Source organism: Eptatretus burgeri, chromosome 3 (genome assembly GCF_056783735.1).
Source record: "Eptatretus burgeri isolate ZD-2024b chromosome 3, Ebu_testis_v1, whole genome shotgun sequence".
In the NCBI taxonomy this organism is placed as follows: domain Eukaryota; kingdom Metazoa; phylum Chordata; class Myxini; order Myxiniformes; family Myxinidae; genus Eptatretus; species Eptatretus burgeri.
The window spans coordinates 112,907,955-112,931,386 of record NC_140963.1 but is presented as its reverse complement, the minus strand read 5'-3'; the positions used below and the strand labels follow the sequence as shown (position 1 = coordinate 112,931,386).

General features: G+C 42.8%; 1 protein-coding gene across 1 annotated transcript; it reads left to right on the top strand.

Annotated features, from left to right (window-relative positions):
• Positions 1 to 4,180: 4,180 nt before the first annotated feature.
• On the top strand, positions 4,181 to 21,487 carry TALDO1 (transaldolase 1). Its single transcript, XM_085875146.1, has 8 exons — positions 4,181 to 4,463; positions 9,369 to 9,492; positions 10,826 to 10,933; positions 11,109 to 11,240; positions 11,382 to 11,548; positions 11,735 to 11,932; positions 12,311 to 12,462; positions 21,252 to 21,487. Exons 1-8 carry the CDS (start codon positions 4,397 to 4,399, stop codon positions 21,285 to 21,287), a joined length of 984 nt encoding a protein of 327 aa, XP_085731272.1. The 5' UTR covers positions 4,181 to 4,396; the 3' UTR covers positions 21,288 to 21,487.
• The last annotated feature ends 1,945 nt before the right edge of the window (positions 21,488 to 23,432 follow it).

The following is a 23,432-nucleotide window of genomic DNA, read 5'->3' as shown; positions in this document are numbered from 1 at the left end:
GCATTCAATTGTTGGTTTTTAAGAAGAAAATTATAAAGATTTCATTCCTAAATGAAAGTGGATTGGAGTCGTGACTGTATTTGCACCGAAAGACAAAATGTGTTTTTTTTTTGTTTGTTTTTTTTTGGGGGGGGCGTGGAGGAAGGTTTCAGAGCCAGTCACATGACTTTCTTCATCAGTGCAGCGATCTTGGATTTCTCTTCACCACAACAGGACATATCGGTTTAGAACAACCTTGCTTTTGGTTGAATTCATACAAAAATGGCGGAGGTGTTTTAATAAAATAATTTGAAGCTCCAAGAGGGCATTTCTAAAAAGGAGAAAGTAAGTTCAATTTGAAGACAGCTGAAGGGCAACACGATGAACTGTTTGATGCCACCAATTTATGTTTAAAAAACTTGCAGAATGGAAGCTGATTGACATTTTTAAAAGGTGGCATTGCTCTCATTCAGTTGAATGTTTTTTTTTTTATTACTATTTTTGGGGGGCTGGGTGTATCAAGCAAACTGCAAAATCACATTTTTGTGTGCAGCTCCTTGCAGGACAAAAGACCATGGCTTTTCAACCAAACCATAAATATTACACCTATTATTTTTATCATGAGCTGATAGTGGATAACCATTTCTTTCATGCCATGAGTGACATATGGCTGCCGAGGAAGTTTCATTTGGCTCAGGAGTACAGTCTTGGATAGGTCGCCACTCCAACTTGGGATAGTCGAATGACTTATTATCCCCAGTAAGCAGGTACTCATTTTGCCGACCTCGGAAGGATGACAGGCTGAGTCTGTCAAAACAGGGACTCAAACTTAAGACCCTAAGGTTTTCAGCCAGCCACCTTAACCGTTAGGCAAACACCAACTTTAGCTGTCCCATCTCACAATAGGCTGGTAATAGTGCTTGCTGCGTGGTTAAAAAAAAAAAATGCCATTTTTGCATACTAAATATGTAGATGGAATTTACTGCGCCACAAAAACACTGCCGATTTCGATAAACGAGTTCACCCACCCCCGATGGCAGGAGAGGCAGGGAGGTTATCCTTATTATTTAACATTGTCAATTATTATTTCTATTACTTTTTCTATTTCTGTCCCACGTTAAAAAAAAGTTAATCATATGTGTTTGATGTTTGCAATATTTTACTTCCGGTAGGTGTTTCGTGGTTAAGGTAGCTGCTTTGGGATGGTTTCGTGGTTAAGTTGGCTGTTTTGGGATGGTTTCATGGTTAAGGTGGCTGCTTTGGGATGGTTTTGTGGTAAAGGTCGGTGCTTTGGGATGGTTTTGTGGTTAAGGTGGCTGCTTCAGTATGGTTTCGTAGTTCAGGTGGCTGCTTTGGGATGGTTTCGTGGTTAAGTTGGCTGTTTTGGGATGGTTTCATGGTTAAGGTGGCTGCTTTGGGATGGTTTTGTGGTAAAGGTCGGTGCTTTGGGATGGTTTTGTGGTTAAGGTGGCTGCTTCAGTATGGTTTCGTAGTTCAGGTGGCTGCTTTGGGATGGTTTCGTGGTTAAGGTGGCTGCTTTGGGACGGTTTCGTGGTTAATGTGGATGCTTTGGGACTTTTGTGGTTAAGGTGGCTGCTTTGGGACGGTTTCGTGGTTAATGTGGGTGCTTTGGGACGGTTTTGTGGTTAAGGTGGATACTTTGGGACGATTTTGTGGTTAGTGTGGATGCTTTGGGACGGTTTCGTGGTTCAGGTGCTCCACAAAACCCTATGATAAGCTATTTATACAGCGTTTTCCCCGAGGAGGAAAGCCCCTTCAGGGCCCTGTCACACCTTCCCAAACGTTGGCTAAAACGTCAAGGTATCAAAATGTATGTAAAACGCTGGCGTACGCTGAACTATTGATTTTTTTTTCCAGTTTTGGACGTATGCATAATGTATTAGTAACGTACTCAGAACGTTTCGATAACATATAGATAACTTGTATCAACGAATGCTGAGCATGTTGTCGGCGTTCACAACCTATGCCCAACGATAGTCTCACTTATGCATAGCGTGGCAGCGTATCTCCGACGATCACGTGGCGTAGGCTATTCATAGGCTTCGGCTCAACGATTCAAATCATAACAGCACTGGACATTGAAGTGTCATGCCGCTGTCATACCTTGACGTTTTAGCCAGCGTATGCCGACGTATGAAAAATTTGCCCAATACGCTGGCACACGTCGAATAAGTTATGGGTAAGTTTTGCATACGTTAAAAGCACGCTGGCAAACGTCGACAAATTTTCAGCATGTTGAAAATTTTTCGACGTACTCAGCGTATGACACACGTTCTGCATACGCTGGCCATAAGTTGTCGGCACGTTACGCGATCGTTGACACGTCGACACACGTTACTTGTAAGTTACTCATAAGTTGAAACACGTCGTGGTAATGGTTCGTGTCAGTGTTCCAGTCTCCCTGGTGTTTTTTTTAATTTTTCTTCGGTATGACGGTGATGTTGACACTTCGATTTCTTGTGCGGTTCTGATTTCAATCGTTGAGCGGCAGCCTATTAATTATATTATATTATAACCGCACAAGAAATCGAAGTGTCAACATCGCCGTCATACCGAAGAAAAAAAAAAAAAAACGGAGTCGAACACCGACGCTAACCATGACCTCGACGTGTTTCGACTTATGAGTAACTTACAAGTAACGTGTGTCAACGATCGCGTAACGTGCCTTCAACTTATGGTCAGCAATATGCAGAACGTGCGAGTCATATGCTGGCATACGTCGAAAAATTTCAACCATGGAAAATTTGTCTAACAGCTCGGCGTACTACGACGTATGCCAGCGTGCTCTTAATGTATACAAAACTTACCCATACGTATTCGACGTGTTCCAGCGTTTTAGACAAATTTTTCATACGTCGGCATACGCTGGCAAAATCGTCAAGGTGTGACAGGGCCTTCAGGAAAGAGAGGAGACGGAGTCAAGAATGAAGTCAGTATCACTCCGTGAAGTCCATTAACAAGGTTTATTGTAAACAAAGACCGAAATCATTCAGTTTGAGAAATAATTAGGGCAACCATTGCCATTCCCCCCGTGGTGCATTTTTCAAACGCTCATCCCTTCCGGTTCCGGAAGTATTTCTGACGATAATTCACGGACCGGGGTCTGTGTGTTTGTCACGTGACTCCTACTGTTCTGGGCCAATTGAATCCAGACTTGCTGCATGGGATCAGCATGACTCCAATTAGTATATAGGGGAGTTGTTTTTTTTTTATATCTTTGCTGGTGTTTTTGGGGGATGATGGGAGGAGACGCAAATTCTCGATGTAAATGTGTATCGTGTAGCACCACTCCAGGTGAGGGAGGGTAGTACAAGCCACCACCATTTCCAGTGCAGTGTTCATGTCCCCACGCTTTCCGGTGAAGTGAAGTGTTATGAATTGTTAAAGTCGTGGGGAAGTTTTTGCTTCGTGCACGTCACCTGGTTGGTGTTGTTTTATTTTTGCGTACACAGAGTGATCAGTTGCCTATACACCGCCCGAATAAAGGTATGCGTCAGAAGAACGTGTTGCATGCTTGGAACAAGATCACATGGAGAGGGGAGGGGGGGGGGTACTCTGTTGATATCATTAAAACTTCAAATAGCGCAATAAAACGAATTATGACCGGTGAGATTCCATAGGTAAATAAGACAACACTAACCCCATTAACTTATTACAATATCTCACACTTAATTCCCGTGGCAAGTTTGGTTGAGGTTGGATAGGTAACGACCGAAGGTCGACACCAAATCGGGTATTTTAGTGTGTGGTGATGATGATAACACGAGTTTAAGGTTTTCTTTATACTTTCGAGCGAACAAAAGATTTGGTGATTCCAGCTTCTAATTTAACTCCACCGACTCATGACTGACTCCATCTACTTCGTGAATCATAGGTAATCACGTGCTCTAAAGAACGTCTACCAATTAAGCAATTGGAGCATTCGTAACGTTTTCGTCACCAGCCGTACTGGTCGTGCGTGTTTACGTCACCAGCCGTACTAGTAGTGCGTGTTTACGTCACCAGCCGTACTAGTAGTGCGTGTTTACGTCACCAGCCGTACTTGTAGTGCGTGTTTACGTCACCAGCCGTACTCGTAGTGCGTGTTTACGTCACCAGCCGTACTCGTAGTGCGTGTTTACGTCACCAGCCGTACTCGTAGTGCGTGTTTACGTCACCAGCCGTACTCGTAGTGCGTGTTTACGTCACCAGCCGTACTCGTAGTGCGTGTTTACGTCCCCAGCCGTACTCGTAGTGCGTGTTTACGTCACCAGCCGTACTAGTAGTGCGTGTTTACGTAAGACGTGTGAAGTGGTTCCCGGGCTCGTGGTTCCACGGCTGTGGAGCAAGTGGATTGTTCTGCTTTCTCAACGAACGACCATTTTTTTCTGGATTTTTGTTGTTTTTAATCTAAACAATGTCGTCTGTATTGGAGCAGCTGAAGCAGTTTACTGTGGTCGTGGCGGATACTGGAGATATTGAAGGTACGGAAGCACAAGCCATTCATGATTCAATGTCCGTGACGTGTTCTGTTTTATATAAATCATCATTTGTTTAATTCAGATTTTTATTTTATTTTATTATTTGCATTCATCGTATTGTATTTAATTAAGTTCCTCAATGTGATTTCACTCGTTGACCACGAGCCCGACTGTGTCTTCACTGTCCAGTCGTGTTGTAGTATTTATTTAATAATGTATATATATATATATATATATATATATATATATATATATATATATATATATATATATATATATATATATATATATATATAGTGTGTAACCAGTTCGCAGCTCCACGAGGACCTGTACTCGGACCTGGGACGTTTCCCGTTAAACGGCTGGATTGTCGACGTAAAGGTCACCATGAGGGTTTACGATGACCGAACTCCGAGATTCACGATCTCTCTGTCAGCGTGGACCGGCCCAGTAAACCTTGTATCACTCCAAATGGGAGAAAGTCTCAATAATGTCATCTTGACATGTGTATGTGTATGTATATATATATATATATATATATATATATATATATATATATATATATATATATATATATATACACACACATTAAAAAAAAACATGTTGATCTTTCCCACCCACCTCCTTTTTTTAATCCACCCTTATTTATTCACTAATTTAATTAATTTTTTTTTTTTTTTAATTATTTACGAGCAAATATCACCCAATAGTTCACTGATGGAAATATTAAAGTCGGAAAGGTGGGGGTGGGGGGAGAAAGAAAGAGAGGGGAGGGGCGAAAGAAATGGGGGGGGGGAGAAGGTCTTCAACGTCAATGAGTCCACTATTCGTTCCTTTAGTCAATGTAACAGTAATATTGTTGTGGGCTGGGGGTCGGTGGCGAGGAACGACTGATAGACGGAGCAGAATGGCCGTCTCCCACCGAACACCCGGAATCGAAGGTCGTAACCCTTGCATAACTCCAAAGGTCACGGGTCCCTTAGCGGACCGTGGACACCAATATTTTGACAGCGTGGGGTAGGGTTAATTGTCCAATTCCAATATACCTAAGTACCCACGTCGTCTCCCGGGAAAACCACACCCTCGGCCGACTGTCCGAACCGAGTCGCATTTACGGACTCGGGTCCGGCGTAACCGAGTGGGAATTACCAGAGCTGCGCCGGTCCAAATGACAACTTGCAGCACAAACGGCCTCACTAATTCTCAAGCCTGAACCATGCTGGGTCAATGATAGAAACGACAGGCAATGAGCTGGTACATTCACAGGGGTTTATTTATAATAGGGAGGGAGACACAGAGCAGAGTTATCACGAATATGCAGGCAATGTACAGTGAGCAAAAGCACTTAACAATTTCTACTTGTAGGACGGTGCCACCACACAGACACAGACACAGACACAGACACAGACACAGACACAGACACACACACACACACACACAGACACAGACACAGACACAGACACAGACACAGACACAGACACACACACCTCCATCCACTGGGGTTACGTTCCTCTAAACTTCCGCGAACAGCTTATGACGCGTCAGTCAATGAGATACGTTCCAGCTTACCAAAATTTGTTGAAATAAATAAATAAATAAGACATTTAATTGAAAAATAAGAACGACTGAGTAAAATAAGATAAAATAAGAAACATTTACCATCAATAAAAAGCTTTACTACTTGGAGTACTGTTGGTGGGTAGCCCCGGTCAGTTCTGCTTGAACATAGCCATGACACAGAGGTAGCCGATCGATCTCCCAGGAGCGACTCACAAATCCCTCACAAATAATCTCCAGATGAAGGCCTTGTCTGTTCGAATTTTGGATTGGCCAAAGAAAGGCTTGGCATGACTGAGGATACCCAGTTGACGGTTGGCTTTGGAGGCTGTCTAAGAATTCTCAATTCTTTCTGTACATTTGAGTCATTTATGAAACAAAAACGTATGCGCATATGGAGAATTGAGGCAACACGAGCAACGCACTCTTCTCTCGACTCTGCAGTACATGGAGACTGAGTTCTTGTATAATATTCAGGGATAAGACTGTCTGTTCACCCTCCAGACATACTGGTGCCACAACTGATGTTTAGGGTTCAGGGGAGAAACCACTCACAGTGTTGTAGCAGCCATCTGGAGGTCAGCTTGATTTTGAAGGGCTAAGGAATATTTATGACCTGAAGATTGATGGGAGTTCTGGTCATTATTTTCACACATTCCATTCAAGTTAGTTAGTTAGAAGCAGTGGGGGAAAGAGTGGCACTGGTATATGTCGAAGAATTGCGATGCTCATTAGGTAGGTTGCCCTGATAGCTCAGATGGAAGAGCACTGGTACAGTTTGCCATATGACCTGGGCCCGTAATTTTTCCCCACTCTTTATGATTTAAGTTGGACTCGTGTTTATAGCCAGACTTTCAGACACCAGTATATAATCGTTTATATAAGAATCCCTAAATAAGCTAAATAAAATTTTAGATGATTCTATAATACCGAATAAAGATTATTTGGAAGGCCAATCTGTTTTGGGAACAAGGGGTATTTTTACTGAGCAGATTGATTATCTTCCAATACAGAAGAGATTATAAGGTCATTTAAAATAGATACATGTTCAAGCACATATATGTAATAATCATCTTGTATTTGAGTACATTCCCCATTAAAGGGTTATAATAATACATTGTGCTATATACTAAAAACATTTACTTTTTCAAGTTAATTATCAATCAAGTTTAATTGGCAAGACTTTTATTTTTTTATTTACCCTTCAACCCATTATGTTCATTTTGGAGAAATTTGCATTGACAAGGCCAACTCTGATAGTGGTTTGACAAAGATAATTTTTGCTGATTGTGAAATCCAATTGTTTAAGAGCTGAACTTCTTCAAGAGGTTTGTTAAGGAAGTAGATGGGAGGGTTTGCCAAGTGGCCCGATCAGAGAGACAATTACATTTTTTCAGGGTTAACGGACAAACTACAAGTGTTGGACCAGCTCCTGATTCCATCAAGGTCTGCAGAGAGGGAAGATGCTGGTGTCTGCCTCTTTGAAGAATAAGATGACATCGGGTGAAGGTGTTGGGGTGGGGACGGGGAAGATGAGGGTTTTCAGAAAATCCGAAAGATTGATGCCGAAAAAGAACAGCATTAGGTCCAAGACGATGTCTTGAGGCACTCCAGCCATGAAATGAAGATAAGAGAGTATTCCATAAAGAGCCAAGTGCCGAAGGAGTGGAGAAATGCAGCAAGCCACGAGAGGAGGTTGCTGTTTATTCCAGCAAGGTATGGAGAGCAAGGTGAGGTACCAGAATATCCACTGCTTGAGACATGGCCCTGATCTTCTGTCTGAGATTCAAGGTCTCCCTCCATCCATTGTTAGGAGAGCAGCATCATGTTGAAGTTACTCAGTCAGAAGCAGAATTGATGGTCTGAGATCAGGTCATTGGAGAAGAGAAAGGATTTTGTCAACTGCAGTGATGGATTCTCAAAGGTTTTTCTTCTTCAGTAGTTGGAAGTATGCGAATAAGCTTTTAATGAAGAGGATCTGTTGTTGCACTGTTTTCTGTAATGCAGTGATTACTAACTCCCAAGTCGACAGAAGGTGACAGACAAATGATAGGTTGAACAGAGCTTTTAAAGAGGATGTGCAAGAGTGGCAGAGCAGGTTTTTGAAATGATTCACTTATTTATTTATTTATTTATTTATTTTGGGACTCCAGTGCTGATCCTATCCTGGCCTGTTGCAGAATTGGTGTTACCAGAAACTTTCTTTTGTCATATGAGACATTTTGCAGATGCGGTAGACGGAGTTCTTTTTTGGGGTGGGGGGGGTGGGCTTTGTGAGATTCGGAAGCAAATATGCTTGACATTCTATATTTTCACAAGCAGTCTGGTCTCCTGTGTAGGTCATATCATATGGTCATATGGTCTCATATGGTCTCTGATCATAGATCAGAAAGATTAAGTGTGAGAAAGATCATAGATCAGAAAGATGATCATATGGTCTCTCCTGTGGATATAATTACCCCCATGCTTTGAAAATACAAAACAAAAACAAAAAATCCAGGGTATATTGTACTCAGGTGTTTGTCTGGCTGTCCGTCACCCTATCGCCTCCTCAATGGTTGTGCAGAAGTTTACAAAACTTGGCAGTAACATTTTGCCTCCGCTCCTGGAGTTGGGTCAAGGTTAAGTACTGAAAAATGCAATTATGGGTGCATTTTTGAAACATTTTTGATGAAATGTTTTTATATGCAATCAACGTTGGAGGGAGTGACATATGTAATGATTATTTTGGGGCGATTTGACCGCTGATTCATGTTCCAGGGGGAAGGAACTGAAGGTCACGGGTCAAAACAGGTGTTTTTTTATTTTTATTTTATTTTATTTTTTTAAACTCAAAATGTGATTATTGGGTCATTCCTTGTGGAGCCTTTTGCCATCTTTCAACTTTGCTTTGGATAGGGATTTTCAATGGCATGCAATCAACTTCACTTTAGTCACCTCCGCCACCGAAGATGGACGGAGGTTAGTTTTCACCCCTGCTTGTCTGTCTGTCCATTTGGGTGTGTGATGGGGACAAAATGCTTCAATTTTTGGTGAATGTCTGGACCTGGATCTGGATGCTAGAAATTTTTTAATAGCGATTGTTTACCATTGAGATGCATATACATATACATATACATATATCAAAAGGATATTCAGACGAAACTTCGTTGTGTGTGTGACAAGAATAAGCCGATTCAATTTTGGTTCAGGTCAGCAGATGCAAAACGTAAACTTTTCAGCCTGGAAGAGGTATGCTCTTTACCGAGTGCTGCTGCTGTTTTTGTATTGCTATGCCACACATGATTAAGGTATCGAGATGCGTTGACGTGTACATTACCGAAACTTGCCTCCCCCACCCCCTCCCCCCAGCCATTCAGGAGTTCCAACCCCAAGATGCCACCACAAACCCATCCCTTCTGCTACTGGCAGCACAAATTCCACGCTACCAAGGCCTCGTGGATGATGCAATAGCATTTGGAAAGGCCTTTAATGGGTATGATTAGTGAAGCTAAGTTTTACCTGAATAAGCCCTTTCAATGTACTGTAATATGTTTGAGGGCCCAGGTGGTATTGGCATTGCATCATCAATACAACTGTTGTGTAAATTGTAATTGTGCTGTTCATTGGGTTGACCCATTTGGAGTTGTCATCTGAGCACTCCACGATGGTACCCCAAATTGAAATGGTCTACTGTGGATTTACCCATTGCTTGCTATTGTCCCTGTAATGAATGTCAAATCACAGGAAACCTTCATTGTGTTCCGATTTAGTTATCGCGGTATTTCATTTCGGCCATTTGTGGGATTTGAGCGAGATGTCATTGCTTGCTTCCGCCTGTACGATTAGGTCCGAATAGGAGCCTTTTCTTGTTTCTCGTGCACCCTTAATTGCAGTAATCAGACCAGCGTACCGAATGAAGCCATATTTAATAATGAATCGTTGAACAGGAAATGACTTAGGGAGATCCTGAAATAAAAGATCGAGTTGATACACAACAGTTAATAATGGTGCCCAAGCGTAAAACAATGGACAAAATTAATTGTGCAAAAATATATGGAGTTGTTGAATAGGTTGGCAAGAGGTGAAAGTGTGGCATCTGTGGGCCGCCATCACGGGATCAATGAATTGACTGTGCAGTAAACACGAGTCAAATATCCGTGCAAGGATTCCTGCCAGCAAAGCATAAAAGGCTCATTCCAGTCCTCTGATCCTCATATTGAAAGGATAGAAAAAGTGCTTGATGTTTGGATCGAGGACCAAACAGAAAAAAAAAATGCTTTTGAGTGGACCGGTGTATGCGAGAAACCTTTGTGGATTAACCAACAATTCCACGAGGCACCCGGGACTGAGCTGATCCAACAGCCATCGCAAGTTCTACATCCACATATTTCTAACCTCCACCCCCCCCCACCTCTCCATAGCAGCATCAATTTCATTTCCAAGCCAAGTCTTGTGTTTTCAATTTATGGCAGAGTATGGTATGACCAGTATGTAATGTGTTTACTTTCACAAATAAATAATATTTAATATAAATAATATTTTGAAATATATAATTGTAATAAATATTTAAAGGTAATAGTAATAATAGTTCTTTCTGATTGCCATCGATCTTCATCTGTATTTCCTCTAAGCCCAGGAACCGAACCTCCCCCTCCCCCCCCCGTGATATTTGAGGGTTTACTGTGCACTGATGTCTCAAGACCTTGTCCTGCATGTGATTCATCTACGAGCTCCTCCACATGCCTTTGACGTTTGCAGTTCATTTTGGAAAAACTTGATGAAGTCATGGTTGTATGTGCATTTGTGTTTACCTTGTGGGTGTGCAGTTCTGAGGCTGACAAGTTGGATGCCACCATGGACAAGCTGTTTGTGAATTTTGGTGTTGAGATCCTAAAACGCATTCCTGGCCGCGTCTCCACTGAAGTGGATGCCAGGTCAGCTCGGGATAGTTGAGGATGGACCTAGAAATGCACAGCTTCATGTATAAGTAGAGGAAAATGTGTTTATAGAAAGTTGCAAGGTTGAGGACAGAAGAGACCACAGGCGTTCAGTAATTGCAGCAAGAGATTTTTTTAATTTTTTTTTTTTGTATTTGATGTCATACCGCAGGCTATCATTTGACAAGGAGGCGATGGTGAAAAAGGCTTTGAGGCTTGTGAATCTTTTTGAAGATTCGGGTGTTAGTCGTGACCGTGTGTTGATCAAGCTTTCTTCGACCTGGGAGGGTGTACAAGCTGCCAAGTACTTTCTTCCAGAACCCTCAGCCCATGCAACTGATATCACTTTCCACCCTGCATAGTATTCCTTGATATCTTCTTCATTTCTTTTTTCCTCTCTCCCTCTTCCTTCCACCACCCTCCCCCCAATCGTCATTTTTGACAGAGTACTTGAGAAAGAGAGCATCCATTGCAATATGACTCTTCTGTTCTCCTTCGCTCAAGCTGTGGCCTGTGCCGAGGCTGAAGTAACCCTAATCTCACCGTTTGTCGGCCGCATACTTGATTGGCATCTTGCCCACACAAACACCCCGACTCTCCAAACGGATCCAGGTGAGTCTTGATTTTTGTTCTTTGTACTACGAAGCAGAAATTAACTCCAAAAGGAAAAGTTTAGTTGCTTAATGGTAAAGCCTGTAGCGATTGCTCTGTGATTGCAATTTTAGTGTTTGTATGAAACTTGGGCTAATGTCTCGCTATTTAAAAGTTCCTCCCCCCCCCCAACTTTCTTTTCCCAAGGCGTGGAGAGTGTACAAAAAATTTACTGCTATTACAAACGCTTCGGTTACAAAACTATCGTGATGGGAGCATCATTCCGTAATGTTGGACAAATTGTGGCACTGGCTGGCTGTGATTTCCTGACTATTTCACCGAAGCTGCTGAAAGAACTCTCTGCGATGAAGGAATCTCTGCCTCGTTCTCTCTCTCTGGACATGGGTAATTAAAAATGAGACATTGATAGATTCCGAAACCGCATTGGGTATAATTCTTTGAATGAAGGACAGGGATTCATCATGTGACTCCAGAATATGTATATATATATATATATATATATATATATATATATATGTGTATATATATATATATATTCTCTGTGTAAAGTCAGGTTATGCTAAATAATTTGCATATCTGATCGTGGCTGCCTCTGCTTGCTTGCATCTTTGATGTGACCTGGTTTCCCTTGTATAGTCTTCGGTTTGACGACGCTGAAAGTCACATAGTTGTGTTGAAGGGTTGAAACGCAGTTTCAACAATTTATACCGGTGTTTTTTTTTTGTCTTGTTGGTTCCTTTTGTTTTTCCCTTGCATTTGCAGCCCACAATGGTGAAAGTGATATGGAGAAACTCTCCCTAAATGAGAGCCAGTTCCGTTGGTTACACAATGAGGATCAAATGGCTGTTGAGAAACTCTCGGACGGGATTCGTCGCTTTGCTGCTGATGCAAGGCGTTTGGAAACATTGATCCAGGTATGATGAAATTTTCTGCAGGTACAATTCGGCATTTGCTTTTTGACAAAACGATTGCTGTGTTAAGACAGTCGAGCAGAAAGGGGAGTATTCCCTGGTGATGCCCACACTAAGGCCAAGCATCAGATCAGGTCGTTTGTTGGTGTTTTGAGGACTAACTTGTAGGTGGGTTGCCATGTCCTTCAGCATTTTTTTCAGAATTATTGGATTATGACGGTAATGGCAAAAGGTGTTCCCTGTACATTTCCGATATCTTCATCCAATTAAATGTGCTTATGTATATAAAAAAAAATTTAATTCACAAAAATTTTCTAAATGTATTTGGGATTTTTGAGCCTGATGGAATGGCACAAAGGTAGCACACATACTTTTTGAGCTGTTTTGCATGGGTTTGCTTTCCAACCACACACACACACAACTATTGGGTTGGTGTGTTGCAGTTGCGGCATTGAGCTCGGTGACCCATCTTGTTAGCATTACTTTGTGCATATTCAGCCTCTCATGATGTCTTTTGCGAAGGTAGTCGGGTTATCACCGGCTCTCTGAATAAATAGCATATTCCTGCACCTCTTGTGGAACATCGAGCCTGGCCAACAGGTTCGTGAAAGACTTGTGCCAAAAATGTCTGCCAGCTGACTCCGCAATATATGGAAATAATTGGGGCCGTTGTGTGTGTGTGTGTGTGTGTGTGTGTGTGTGTGTGTGTGTGTGTGTGTGTGTGTGTGTGTGTGTGTGTGTGTGTGTGTGTGTGTGTGTGTGTGTGTGTGTGTGTGTGTGTGTGTGTGTGTGTGTGTGTGTGTGTGTGTGTGTGTGTGTGTGTGTGTGTCACCGCTGTTTCTTGACAACCACTAGTCCGATCTAATTGAAACTTGCCAGGTATATTGCTGGGGCCCCGAGTATGTGCCTTTTCAAGGTTTGATATTAATCGGACAAGTGGTTCCCAAGTTATGGCCATTTAATTACCAAACCAATGACAGGACACGTTGCTGCATAGGCGTAGCCGATGGGGAAAGGGCGCCTTGGTTACCGTGGCGTAGGAGTGGCAATGGTCAATGGCAGCGAATGTCATGGCAAACAAAGACAGGGAGGGAAACTTGATTTTAATTTGGATTTTAATTAACTCTGTGTGTGTGTAAGTACCACAGCAGTTGTTACTTCAATGCAAGCGATAATTCGTGGAATGCATGGCCTGTGTGGAACGGCCTGTGTGGTGTTGTTTCTGGCACGTGGTTTGAGTTTTTAAATTTTTAAATTTTTTTTTTTTATTTGCACGTATGGCCAGGCACTGGTATATATAATTTTAAACATTTTTGATATATGTATTTTTTATTTAAACATTTTTTTTTCTTCAATATTTTTATGCCTCCACTGACGAAGTCGCCGGAGGCATTGTTTTTGGGAGCGTCTGGCTGTCCATCCGTCCGTAATAGGTTTTTGTTACCATGAAGGATCGAAGTTGATCTTTGTATAAGTAGGACCAATGATGTTAAGATAAACTGATATGATTATTGGGTCAAGAGGTCAAATGGCAGAGATCCTATTAGGGTAAAAATTACCGTGCTAACTTGTGGAACCATTGATGGGATTTTGACCAAACTTCATTTCAGTGTATATTGTTATGGTCCTGGGATTTAAGGTTTACCACTAGGGGAAGCACTCAAGTTCCTCCCAAACACCCAGTCCTGAGGCTGTCGGCCATAGATAACTCTGCAGTCCAACGAACTGTAGATCTTACTCAACCGTAGCCGCTTGATTTTTGTCTACCAGCCTAGCAGGGTTGCACGACAATGTTTCTGTGATGCCTTTATATTGGCACGGCAACCAAACTAGAGGCCACACCCTTGGCACCACCCCTGGTGATCTGCTGAGTGGAACAGATAGGTGCAACACCGGCTAACAGAGCAAATCGGGTGGGGTACAACTTCCCGTCGGACCAATGAAGGAAAAGACAACCGAGACAGATTTGAAACACACATACACACTTTAAAAGTGAGTATTTCCAAGCAAAAGGCACAAAAAGCAGATTTAACCCGAAAACATTCTTATACAATCTTATTTTCACAAGACACATGGCCATCATTCAATCAAGGGAGAAGAAGACCAGAAGAACTGAGAAGAAAAAAAGTACGGAGTGTGTGGTCGACTCCTTCCTTCACCTCACACAGCACAAAGGGGCTATGCCTGTCCAAATATACTGGAAGGTGGGGAAGGCTGGCAGTGAAGTGGCTGCAGTGAGATTGGATGTGCAGCTGTTTCTCTGTGGTGTCCAGGCCCAGTAGGCAAGTCCTCTCCTGCGATCAAGATATGTGAACTGCAAGCAGCTCCATTTCTGCTGTACCCACAGGACCAGCAGCTCCCCACGAACCAAGCCACATTCTGGGCTTTCTTCCTGCCCTTGCCCACACGATGAGCTTTTTCCCTCTCCTCACACTCCGTGTACCTTCCTCCTCCCTGACAGACAAGCCCTTTGGTGTCTGTCCATACCCTCTTTATTCTCTTCCTCCTCTCCTCTGAACTCTGCACAACTGTCTGCTCCTCTCTGGACATGCTTTCAGGACATGGAAGAGGACCAGCTCTATGCTCATTTCTCTTCACAGGATGTACTTTTCTCATTTGTGCATATCTGATGTGGGCAGGTCCATGACACAGCTCATGCAAAAAAAAATTCTGAAGGAGCCTTCAACACAGCTATCAACCCCCTCCTCTCGAGCGACAGACACCGCAGGTGCCTTATAGCCCCTTCCTGTGTGCTCAACGTCCTTTGTACAGTGCCCACTGTACCATGCATGAGAGTTGTGCCACACTTTATTATGCATGGGAAAAGCATTGCCCTTTATGCGGACCGATGGGGGGTTGAAAGTAGCCTCGGGTGCGGGGGGGGGGGTTACAACGGACCGATGGTGTGAAGGAGGGGTTGTTGAAAGGAGCAGAGAGAGCGAGAGGTTAGGGGGGTGGAAGACATCACACGAGGAAAGCAAAAACTAATCTGAATGCATGCCCCCCCCCCTCAAAAAAGCACCATTTGACAAGGGGCAAAGGTCTACCTACACATAGACTGTTGAAATAACATCCTCAGGTTGCCTCCTTGTCCATGTGTGCTCTCCCCTTGGGGGTTGCCTTTCCAAAACCATCACAATATTGTGATGCAAAGTTGAACTGATTCGATTTTGGCATCAAGAGGTCAAAGGTCATGTCAGGTAAAAGTGGTACGTGAGGACAGCTGAAGGGATTTAAATTAAACTTGGTCCAGGTATGTATTGTGATGTAATAATGTGGGCAGAGGCATATCAGTCCACATCGTGACATCCAAGAGTGCCGTTCTAGTTTTTATTCCCGTGCTTTCGAAGAAAAGCGGGAATATTGTGATTGTCTCCGCCGTCCGTCCGTCTTACCCTGTAACTCCTCCTACACCGTTTGAAATAGGAACTTGAAACTTTGGGACATAGTAGATATATGTATGGGGAAGTGCACAACACTTTCCGATTTTTGATATGACCCCTAGGGTTTGGGCCAGAGGGGTTGGGGTCATGGGGGTCGATTAAAAAAAAAAATTGTCATAGCTTTTTTAATCAAACACATTCATGAGTTATACATTTACAGCAATGCCAACCCTCCCGATTTCATCGGGAGGCTTCCGAAAATTCACCCAAACTCCCGCCCTTACGATCACTATCCTTATCCTCCCGAAATTTTGATATTTTTGCACTGTTCACTAATCAGAATGTACTAGTATGAGAATTGAATGAAAAGCATCGTCTGCTACGTATAGCATGTGGTAACTCCATAACGTTCGCTGCTACCAAATTGTACGTAAAAAATTGCAAATTCAAATGAGGAGCAGCGAAACATTGGGTCTGGATCTCGCTTATGCGATCATGCACTGAGATTTAGTGCATGCGGTATGTGTGCAATACAGTGCATGCGGTATGTATGCACAGTGTATATGCATGCGATACGCTCACTGCATGCAGCTGGGCCCCGTACCAGCCCGGCGGTCGCGACCACCGTGCGGTGTTTAACAGCCGCTAGAGTTCTCACAGTCGCGCTGCAGCTGTGGAACATCGACTTCCGAAGTTACCGATGCTTCAAGCCCTCGATGTTGATTATGAAATGGCAGAAAAAGAAGCTTACGAAGACCAAGAAATGGTCTCAGAAGTACAAGACCGAATACAGTCTCCAATACCCGTGTATTTGAAAGACTGAAAGAGGAATTCATCATGCGTATTGTACAGTATGCAGCGTTGATATTTCAGTTGAGCACGGAGGTCGCGATGATATTCGGAAGCACGTTGGAAGCAAACGGCACACAGACATTGCAAAGGAGAGATCTTCGAACACGAGTACCGGTACACTTCTGAATTATTTCACCAAACAAGGGACAAGCGAGGAAGAGGATGTTACCCGAGCGGAACTTCTCTTTAGTGGATTTATTGTGGAACATAACTTGCCCATATCAGTCTCAGATCATGCTGGACCTCTATTTCAAAAGATGTTTCCAGATTCAAAAGTTGCTTCAAAGTATGGATGTGCAAGAACAAAAACTTCAGCAATAATTGGTGAGTTGTCAAATGTTACTGCTTCATCTATTGCCGATATTGCTAGGCGAGCTCCATTTAGCCTAGCTACAGACGGTAGCAATGACAGTGGTGAGGCCCAGCTATATCCTGTCCTGATTTCGTACTATGACAACAGTGCTGGGATTGTGAAGCAAGGTTTGCTAAGTTTGCCTGCGTGCAAACAAGATTCCACTGGAGAAAACATTTTCAAACTGCTTGATCATGAGTTCAGTGACAGGAAAATTCCGTGGGGAAATTGTGTTTCCTTTTGTGCTGATAATAATGCCTCTGTCATGGTGGGCAAGCACAAAGGAGTCGCTGCTTATATCCACAAACAAAATCCAGAGTGCTACATCATGGGATGCCCTTGCCATATGATGCACAATACGGCCAAGAAGGCTGCTCAGGCCTTACCCATTGAATTAGATGACTTTCTCATCGATATTTACTACTACTTGGACAAAAGTAAGTAAACGCGTCAAAGGAGTGAAAGCACTGCAAGAACTCTGTGATGCCCCGACACACAAGATTCTGAAGCATGTCGCAACAAGGTGGCTGTCCCTTGGTCAGTGCCTAGACAGGCTGATTGAACAGTGGGAGCCACTTCGCCTCTTCTTCAAAGAAGAAGTACGAAGAAAAATGCAACCAACTGTAGCCAAGACTCTAACAACGAGCAAGAAGGACGGCACTGTATCTACTGCCAGTACTGGCACTGCAGGATCAAGCACTAGTGGAGCAGCATTCACCACTACCACTGCAGTATCTGCTGCGAAGAAGACAGCAGGGACAGCACCAAAACCAATGCTGAGAGCAGGTAGCATCACCGGCCCTTCATCACGTTCATCTACAAAGCAGATCCCTTCAGAGTCGAGAAAGACTGTGATAGTCCCATCTACAGGCAAAGAAGGACCCAAGTTAAGTTCTGCTTTTGCCAAATCACTTGATAGAAGCTCAGCAAAACCTTCGAATCAGAGGTCTTCTTCCTTGGCTGCACCTACCTCAAGCTCTCTCCTCAAACGTAAAATTGGATCTGGTACTACGAGTCTGACCTCTTCTGCTGGCAGTAAACGCAAGTGTGATCGCCCTGCGGCTAAGTGTACTACGAGTTCTACAACTAAAAGCGCATATTCCTCAAACACTGTGCAGGAATCTAGAGAAAAACGTGTCAACAGGATGTTCTTGTCTCCACAAACAAAACTCTATTGTTTCTTCCTTCGATATGCTAACAAGCTTTTTGAGAAGGGGAATCTTCTGCTCCAAAGAGACGAACCCTGTATTCATCTCCTGATCTTGGTCTTCTGGTCTTCTGAATTGAATGGTCTTCTGAAAGATATCATCGTACGGTTTTTGAAACCATCGGTGTCATCGGTTCCTCTGGTAAATGTACCCTTCTCTGACAGAAATCATCAGAAGAATGATGAGGACCTCATGATTGGGAACGATGCCAAACTGTATATAAGGGAACAAAGGAGTCTCAAGAAATCCACCTTCACTCTGAGTGAGTCAGACATCCAAGGTTTCTTCAGTGCAGTTCGCTCATATTATGTGAAAGCCTGCAATTACATCTTCAAAACCTGGCCGCTAGATGATGAATTAGCCAAGCATGCTCCAGGTGCTGGATGTTAAGCTACACCAAGAAGTGGGGTTTGACTGTGTGGAGTTTTCATCAAGAAATTCCCCTGTCTGTTCAGTGGCGGTGATAGTGACATAGACAGTCTTGAGAGTGAATTCGCTCACTACCAGGCAGACGCCTCCATAGCTACAATTGCTACTGAGACAGTGAGAGTGGATGAGCAGTGGCATCGGATTTCACAGCTCACAGATCCCTGCACTGGTGCCAAGAAGTAACCTAATTTGAGCAAAGTGATGAAGGGAATCTTGGTCATTCCTCATTCGAACGCATCATGTGAGCGGGCACTCAGTCTTGTACGGAAGAATCATACTGAATTTCGTCCCAATTTGAGTGTCAAAACCCTGGAAGCTCTCTTAATTGAAAAACTAGCTCATAGCACCCCTTGCTACCAGAGAGAATACAGCAAAGACATAATCAGAAGGGGTAAAAGAGCCACACAGCTGTCACTCAGCAAAGCTGCCATGGAAAAAGCAAGCAGCAGTAGTACCAGCCAGTAAGGTAAGAAAAATATTGCTTCTTTTGTGCTTTTTGTTAATCTTTGATTGTCCCCTAACTTACTAATATCAACATACATGTAACATTAAAAAGTGCACAATTTTCCCCTTTTTTTGTTCAAAAAGTGGGAATTCTTAACATGTTAAATGCTCCAAAATAGGGCTCAGAGGGCACTAGAGAGCGTCCAGGGCCCTAAGGCGGGCCCTGGACTCCGCCGCAAGGGTCGAGCGCTCCGCGTTCGAGATGTGCGCTTCGCGCACATTATTTGATGTCGGTTGCAAATCCTCCCTAATTCTGATTTCCAAAAGTTGGCATCTCTGCATTTAACAGCATATTTTTTTAAACACATGATGATCAGAGGGTGCTTGGGCGGTAGGGGGTGCTTAGCGGATAGGGGGTCAAAATAGCTCCTCCGACACCGTTTGAGATAGGAACTTGAAACTTTGGGACATAGTAGATATATGAATGGGGAAGTGCACAACACTGTCGGATTTTTGATATGACCCCAAGGGGCTGGGCCAGAGGGGTTGGGGTCATGGGGGCTGATTTTGTAGGGGGTGCTTCGTGGATAGGGGGTCAAAATAACTCCTACACCGTTTGAGAGAGGAACTTGAAACTTTGGGACATAGTAGATATATGTATGGGGAAGTGCACAACACTGTCGGATTTTTTTTATATGACCCCAAGGGGCCGGGCCAGAGGGGGTGGGGTCATGGGGGCTGATTTTTTTTTTTTTTTTTTTTTTTTTAGTGTATTTAGTATTGTACATGGTAAATTGTTTTATAAAGAACTTAGTTATGTGGCCCCCTTGAGTGACAAACAGTCACAGGTTTTACTGTATTTATCTAATTGATTATGAATAATTATTATTAATATTATACACAGTTCATTCCTATGATTAAATTGATGCACAGTTCTATATTGCTGGACAGTGTTAAATTAATGTTTCATGAAATGTTGACATGCTTGCAATGACTTCTGATTGAGTAAACATAATAAGTCTTTGGTCATAAAGCACATCAAATTGAAAAGAATAGTCAATCCATTTTGCAAGATAAAATTTCACCTAGCGTTAATGGGACAAAGCAGTGTGTGCGGGAATATGCGATGGTGTGCCATCGACAACGTAGTTCTAGTTACCTTCGCATTCTGCGAAAGGTTATGTTTTGGTCGCTGTGTATTTATTTATTTATTTATTTATTTATTTATTTATTTATTTATTTATTTGTGTGTGTGTGTGTTTGTTTGTTATTCGCATAACTCAAAAAGTATTAAACCGAATTGCATGAAATTTGGTGGGATGATTGGTTATTATCCAAGGAACATTTGATTAGATTTTGGGAGCGATCGGGTCAAAGGTCAAGGTCATGAAAAGGTCAAAATCGTCTTTTGCCATAGCGAAGTCAATTTTTATCCAATTTCCATGAAACTAATGCCAAAATGTTCAGAATTTAATGCCTGATCTATTGATATGCGACATGACACAATGACGTCATTACTCTTTTTAGCCGTTGGGGGTCAAAGGTCAGCGTGGTCACGACCTTGCGCATGTGCGTTTTTTGGTCATAACGCGGTCAATTCTGATCCGATTCACATGAAACCAGCACTAAAATGTTCCCTGTTCTGTTCTGTTCCCTCCCCACACTCATGCCAAGAGCAAAACAGTAGCGGCGGCGAAGGTATATGCTCTCTACGAGTGCCCGTTCTAGTTAATTATGTAATCCACATGGAATTTGCTATGCTGTTTTGACATGTGGAATTGAATAATTATTATTATCATCACTTTTTTTTTTGTTTTTTAATCTTTGCATCCTTGTATGAAATTCATGATTTAAAGTGAAATAAAAGTCAGTCATATTGTCTTCCAAGAGCAAATTCCTTCATTCGTTACCAATCGCAATGACTTCGGCTTGCATATCTTGATCCATTGTTCAAAGAAAATATAATATATTGTTCATATATCTTTCGTCTGTGTTTCCATCAATTTGTTTGAATCTTTCTGCATCATGATTTTTGCCAAATTGTTTGGCGCAATTTTGTGGCATCTGTGAACCTTGTTACAAGTTCAAACTTTAAGTTGATTCAATTTGTTGTATATTTTTCAGGAACGCATGGCAGCTCATCCACCAAACTTGAAATAACAACGCTCTTCTCCCTCGGCTATAAACATTCCACTGATTTTGTTGATTAAACATATACAGTGTTATCTGATTTGCAATTCCATTTTTCATAATGAATTATTGCCCAAAATTCTTTCTTAGTGCCTTGGTGATTGGAGGGGAATAGTTGCAAAATGATGATGATGATGCTTATCCAAATTCCATTAAAATGTGTTCTCACATTGTGCTGTGGTTTTTATATTTTTAATGCTTTCCTTCCATGTACTTAACTTGCACATGTTGTATACAAGCAAGGGCTGCCCGGGTGGGGGTGGCGGGGGAGGGGAGGGAAGATACTCGGCACTGCCAGCTGGGTGACCTTTTTTTGGTGGTAGTTTCGGGATGTGTTGGACATTGAAAAGTTATTGAGTCATTGGCATCATGGTGTTAACTTTTGCCAGTGGCAGCACTGCTGACCCCACATACCAATACAGTACACACTTTATCGCAGCCTTTGGGAGACCCTAAATGGATGTCAAGGCTAATGTGTGGAAACTTAAAACCTTGCCCATCTTCTGATGTACATACACCAAAAATCTGGGGCTTCCAGATGCTACGGTTTGGCTGTGAAAGAATTACTCTTCTTCTTCTTCTTCTTCTTTTTCTTTTTTCTTTTTCTCTCTCTTTCTCTCTTTCTCTCTTTCTTTCTTTCTCTCTTTCTCTCTTTCTCTCTTTCTCTCTTTCTCTCTTTCTCTCTTTCTCTCTTTCTCTCTTTCTCACAGCGGATCATCCGTATGATCCGCATAGTGATTTGGCACATGTTTTATGCCGGATGCCCTTCCTGACGCAACCCTGGTCGCCTCTTACGACACAGGGATATGGTACACCTATTTCTAACCGGGGTATACACCGGCCCAGTACACTGGTACTCATTTCGCCGACCTCGGAAGGATGACAGGCTGAGTCAACCCCCTGGTGTATTAATTCAGTGGCCCAACGGGGCTTGAACTCAGGACCTTTTGGATCCCAAGCCGCTGCCCTAACCACTGCGCCAACACCAGGCTTATCTGTGAAAGAATTACATACAAACCTACAAAAAAAAACTATATTTGGAAGAAAGTTTATATAAGCATATATACTATCTGATCATAGCCTGGTGTTGGCTTAGTGGTTAGGGTGGCGGCTTAGGATCCGAGCTAGGGTCCTGAGTTCAAGCCCCATTGGCCGCTGAATTAAAAATACACCAGGAGGTTGACAGCCTGTCATCCTTCTGAGGTCGGCAAAATGAGTACCAGTGAACTGGTAAGGGGGACACTGCATCAGCGGCATAGCCGCATCCTAACCAATGATGGAACGAGCAGCCACAGGCTGCACTCGATAGAAAGAGTCGATCTGACCCCATGTATTTACTGTTCATAAAATATAGCCGCCTTCTACATGAGTGACCATGTGCTTCGTTTTCACGTTTAAAAAATATATATTTATTTATTTCTTTTGTTCCCCCCCCCCCCACCCCCTCGTGAATTTATATTTTTATATTTTATATTTATAAACCACCGGGAACCTATCCCCTTTTTCCTATTGAAACAATGCTTTGACATGCACAGCATTTTTCAGGAACGTATCCCCTGCAAAAGTTGGCATCTGATTTTATTTACATAAACATGTACATGTACACACACCGTGAAACCCCAAAATTCATGGTTCATAAAATGTAACTTGCTTCAACATTCGCAGCCCTGTGCTTTGTGTTGTCATAGTTTTTGCGAGGCAAAAATCTCCCACCAGCTGTATGCCTAGCACAACTGTAAAACTATCTCCCACCAACCATGTATAAAGCACTTCTATGTGCTCATAAGTCATCCCCCACAAACAATGGTCACACTACCCACCCCTTCTCAGCCTCCATGTACCCACAACCCCTGCATAACTACTTGTGTGCAGCATGTCCTGGGTCTCATTCCAAACAAGTGAAGTGTTTAAACTCCCATTGTGTGACCTAGTCCTGTCAGGACTGGTTGAGATTGGATAAGTCATGACCCAATGCATCTCATGGTCAAAAATACAATGTTATTACATGTACAGACACCAAATTGTGTATTTTAGTGTGATTATGTTATTGCTGTTCCTGTGTGAGGTAATCAAGTGCCTTGATGAATGATATGGGTGTGGACAAATACCACCCCC

Excerpts from the sequence above, each read along its gene's own strand:
- TALDO1 (XM_085875146.1), top strand. The coding sequence starts at position 4,397 with ATGTCGTCTGTATTGGAGCAGCTGAAGCAGTTTACTGTGGTCGTGGCG. Across the intron at positions 10,934-11,108 it reads TCCACTGAAGTGGATGCCAG|GCTATCATTTGACAAGGAGG; the intron begins GTCAGCTCGGGA and ends GTCATACCGCAG. Across the intron at positions 11,241-11,381 it reads GAGGGTGTACAAGCTGCCAA|AGTACTTGAGAAAGAGAGCA; the intron begins GTACTTTCTTCC and ends CATTTTTGACAG.